Source organism: Marmota marmota, unplaced genomic scaffold (genome assembly GCF_001458135.2).
Source record: "Marmota marmota marmota unplaced genomic scaffold, marMar, whole genome shotgun sequence".
Classification (NCBI taxonomy): Eukaryota; Metazoa; Chordata; class Mammalia; order Rodentia; family Sciuridae; genus Marmota; species Marmota marmota.
In genome coordinates, this window is record NW_026000102.1 from 7,922,690 (window position 1) to 7,926,177 (window position 3,488).

At 60.3% G+C, this 3,488-nt stretch overlaps 1 protein-coding gene across 1 annotated transcript in view; it reads left to right on the plus strand.

Moving 5' to 3' along the window:
- Positions 1–3,488, plus strand: part of Cfap74 (cilia and flagella associated protein 74) — a 42,718-nt gene that overhangs the window by 14,800 nt on the left and 24,430 nt on the right. The window contains exon 6 of the mRNA XM_048783571.1: positions 2,759–2,953. Within this exon, the coding sequence (XP_048639528.1) occupies positions 2,759–2,953 (195 nt within the window). The remainder of the gene's footprint in view (positions 1–2,758; positions 2,954–3,488) is intronic.

Here is a 3,488-nt window from a genome sequence, read left to right on the forward strand (position 1 = left end):
GAACCAGCGGGGTTCTGTGAGGTGGTCAGCGTCCTTCTGAAAGGGCTCATGGCAGCCTTTGTCCCCTCCTGCAAGGACGCCCGGACAGCACAGCCAAGAGGACAGGTCCTTGCTGAAAGGAAAGTGACCACAAGACTCGGAGTGACCAAGAGATCCTTACTGCAGCAGAACAACAGAGGAGGAGGGGGGGCGGCGGCAGGAGGGAGTTTTTACAGCCCAAATCTAATGGGGCCTCTGGGTCTGCAAGCCGCCTTGGTGCGAGGGGGGCTGAGCGCTCAGCCTTGAGCGGGGGCTTGGGCGTTTGGGCTTGAAGCAAACAGGGGATAAAGAACCAGACAGAGGGTCGGAGTGGCCAGGTCGCCCTGCAGACAGCTTACTCAGCCTGTCCTGCACCTGACACTTACCAGACCCTGTCCTCCTGCACTTGACCCTGGACCCCCGCCTCCAGGACTGCGCGCTGCGAGGGGGGCTGGTTGTAGATCACCAGCCTCCGCCTGTGCCACGGCTGCACGGGCCCTCACCCAAGTCCTCCACAGAACAGGATGCGGCACCGTCCAGAGCTGCCGACAGCACAAGTCCTCAGCTTGGAGTTGCGTGGCCCAGCCACAGAGCCACAGGGCAGTGGGGACGGCCTCAGGGGCAGTCAGCAACACTCCAGTCCCAGAGTTGAAGGGACCCATCATTAAAAAGCCAGCGACTGTTTCAAATTTCCCAACAAAGAGCACACCAGGCCCAAGTGTCGAATGGAGTGGTTGTCACACGCGTCCTGCGTGGCCCTGTGCGACATGGCAGGTGTGGGCCGGCCGGAAGTAGAAGGCTGAAAAAGTAGAATTGAAAATAAAGAGGCGGGGGCTGGGCTCAGCGGTGAGCGCTGGCCTCGCACGGGCGGGACCCGGGCTCATCCTTAGCACCACATAGAAGTAAAGGTCTTGTGTCCACCTGTAACTAAAAAATATTTTAAAAAGAACTAAAACAGGCTCTGGGTAAGAGCTGAGTTGGTGGAGTGCTTACCTCGCATGCACAAGGCCCTGGTTCGAAAAAAATTTTAAAAACAAACAACAAGAAATGCATTGAAAGCAGGGGTTTTAGGGTGGAAGAGCCCCATGGGTCCGACCCTAACACAGGGAGAAGCCGGCAAAGGCTTTATTTGTAGTGAAACACACCAAAGGGTCTTTTTGTGAGGAGGGTCCTTCGCGGCCAGGCTGTGGGAAGCCGGCCTGACTGGGGACCCTCACTTGGTGGTGCCTCCTCCGCCAGCAGCTGGTCTCTCGAGGCTACCTGGGCGCCCTAGTATCGCTTTCCACCTCCAGGGAGGTGTGTTTGAACCTGTCTGAGCCAATAGATTCCACGTGCCACAGGGTTCTCCTTGAGCAGGGCGTTTGCCAAGGCAAGGAAGCAGTCTCAGAGGTCGGGCTGACACCGCGCGTTCAGATGGGCCCACAATTCATCCCCAGCTCCCAACAAGTGGTATCGCTTTGCTACTAAAGCCACGAAGACAGTACAAGAAAGGAAACGCACACCCGACCGTCCCCCAGGAAACACGGGTGGGCAGGTGAAGCAAGAAGGAAACGGGCCACGTGCTGCACACGTCACCACACTGATGACCAAACACGTCTGGGCATGGCAGTCTTCAGCGTGAGCACCTTGCAGGGGACAGGGACCAGGCCCCTGTCCAGCTTGCACCCTGTGATTTCCCTGGGAGATGTTAGGCTGACTGCAGGCCCACGGGCCACGCTTGCGATCCCGGCCACTGGGGGGCTTTGGCAGGATGGCAAGCTCAAGGCCAGGGTGGGCCACGCATCGAGGCCCCGTCTCAAAATCAAAATACCAAGGCGTGAGGGGGTGGCTCAGTGATAGAGCACCCTGGGTTCCGTCCCCAGCACTGTGGGGGGATGTGAGGCTGATTTCATTTGAGGGCGCCACAGCACGGGGACCCGCCACAGGTCTTGTGATGGAGAGAATGGCCTCAACTCCATGGTGACGATTCTGTTTTAAAACACTCTCAGCCGCCAGGCTCAGAGGTGCACATCTGTGATCCTAGCTCCTCAGAAGGCTCATGCAGGAGGATCTCAAGTTCAAGGCCAGCCTGGGCAACTTAGCAAGGCGCTGTCTCATAATACAATGAAAAGGGCTGGGGGGGCGGTCAGTGGAGCCGCCTGGGTTCCATCCCCAGCACAGAGCAGTAAAAAGGCTCAGAAGGGGATTTTCTTAAAATGGTTAAGAGTATCTACCAAGCACTTCCCGCACCCACCATGTGGGGTGCGCTCGAGGATGAAGCAGAGCGGGGGCTGAAACCTGTGGGTGCAGACAGAGCCCAGTGCCGGGCAGAGCTACTGGGGAGGCCCAGGGCAGCTGTCCAGGTGTGTGGGCTCTGGTGGGTAGGAACTCACTGCTGCTCACCAGGGCGGGCCCCTGAGGCCTAGGAAGCACGGTTCTCAGCCTCTACCCTCCCCTGCTTGCACCCCCATCCCACCCGAGCTGAGCTAGAAGCTCAAGGGGCATCGTGTGTGAGAGGCCACACTATCGAATGGTGGACAGAACTGCCCAAGGTCAGAGGCTGGACAAGTCGGTGATTTTCATAAGGTTGGAGGCACAACAGGGGGACCTCAGTCTCCAGCTGAGGTCGGGCCCAGAGGGTTCCTAGAGGCAGGAGCCACGGTCGTCCTTGACAGTGTCCAGCACTGGAGTGCTGGTCGAGGCCGTGCCAGAACCCAGGCCTCCCGCGGGTCCCAGCGCCAGCAGGTCTCGGCCTCCTGTAAACCGTGGTGTTGTTTGCAAGGGACGCCTTGTGGCACATTGAGATCCAGAAGGGGCGGCTCCAGGCCCTCCGAAAGTCCCACCACGAGGAGGCAGAGGCCAGGGGGAGGAGTCTCCAGGTGCACGAGGCCCAGCAGCTCTTCAAGGAGAAGGAAGCCTTGGAGAAGGCGGACAAGAACCAGCAGCTGAGGGTCCGGTGAGCCGCCCCAGCCCCCGCCCCAGAGTGCCTGCCTGGCTCCTGCCCACCCCTCTGCCCTCTGCACCAGGGCTTGCCAAGTTCCTCTCACTGCCAACCTCTCTGTGTCTGTCCCCCTGGCCCGGCCCAGGCTCCCTGCCCCTGAAATGCTCCCAGCACTGAGACCTGCGGGCCCTTCCTCCTGCCCACTTCCTCCTCCTCCTCAGCCAGGTTGCTCTCTGCATCCCCAACCAGTGCTCCTGCCCAGTCCCTGGAACAGTCACCGGGTCTCCTGCTCAGCCACCTACCAGACTGTCCCCAGGGATTCAGGGCAGTTGGATCTCCTCCCTCCCCAACCTGGAAGCAGGCCTCTCCTCTGGAGCCCCAAGCCCCAGCCTCCTCTGCACATCTGGCCTCCACCTTCGTCCAGCTGCCAGGCCAGGACCAGGGTCCTCCTGACCCCTACCACTCCCACCACGCCCAGCTGGTGGCCAGATCTGCTCCTTCCTGTGGACCCAGGGTCCTGCCGCCTCCATCTCCGGTGTCCCCCCCAGCT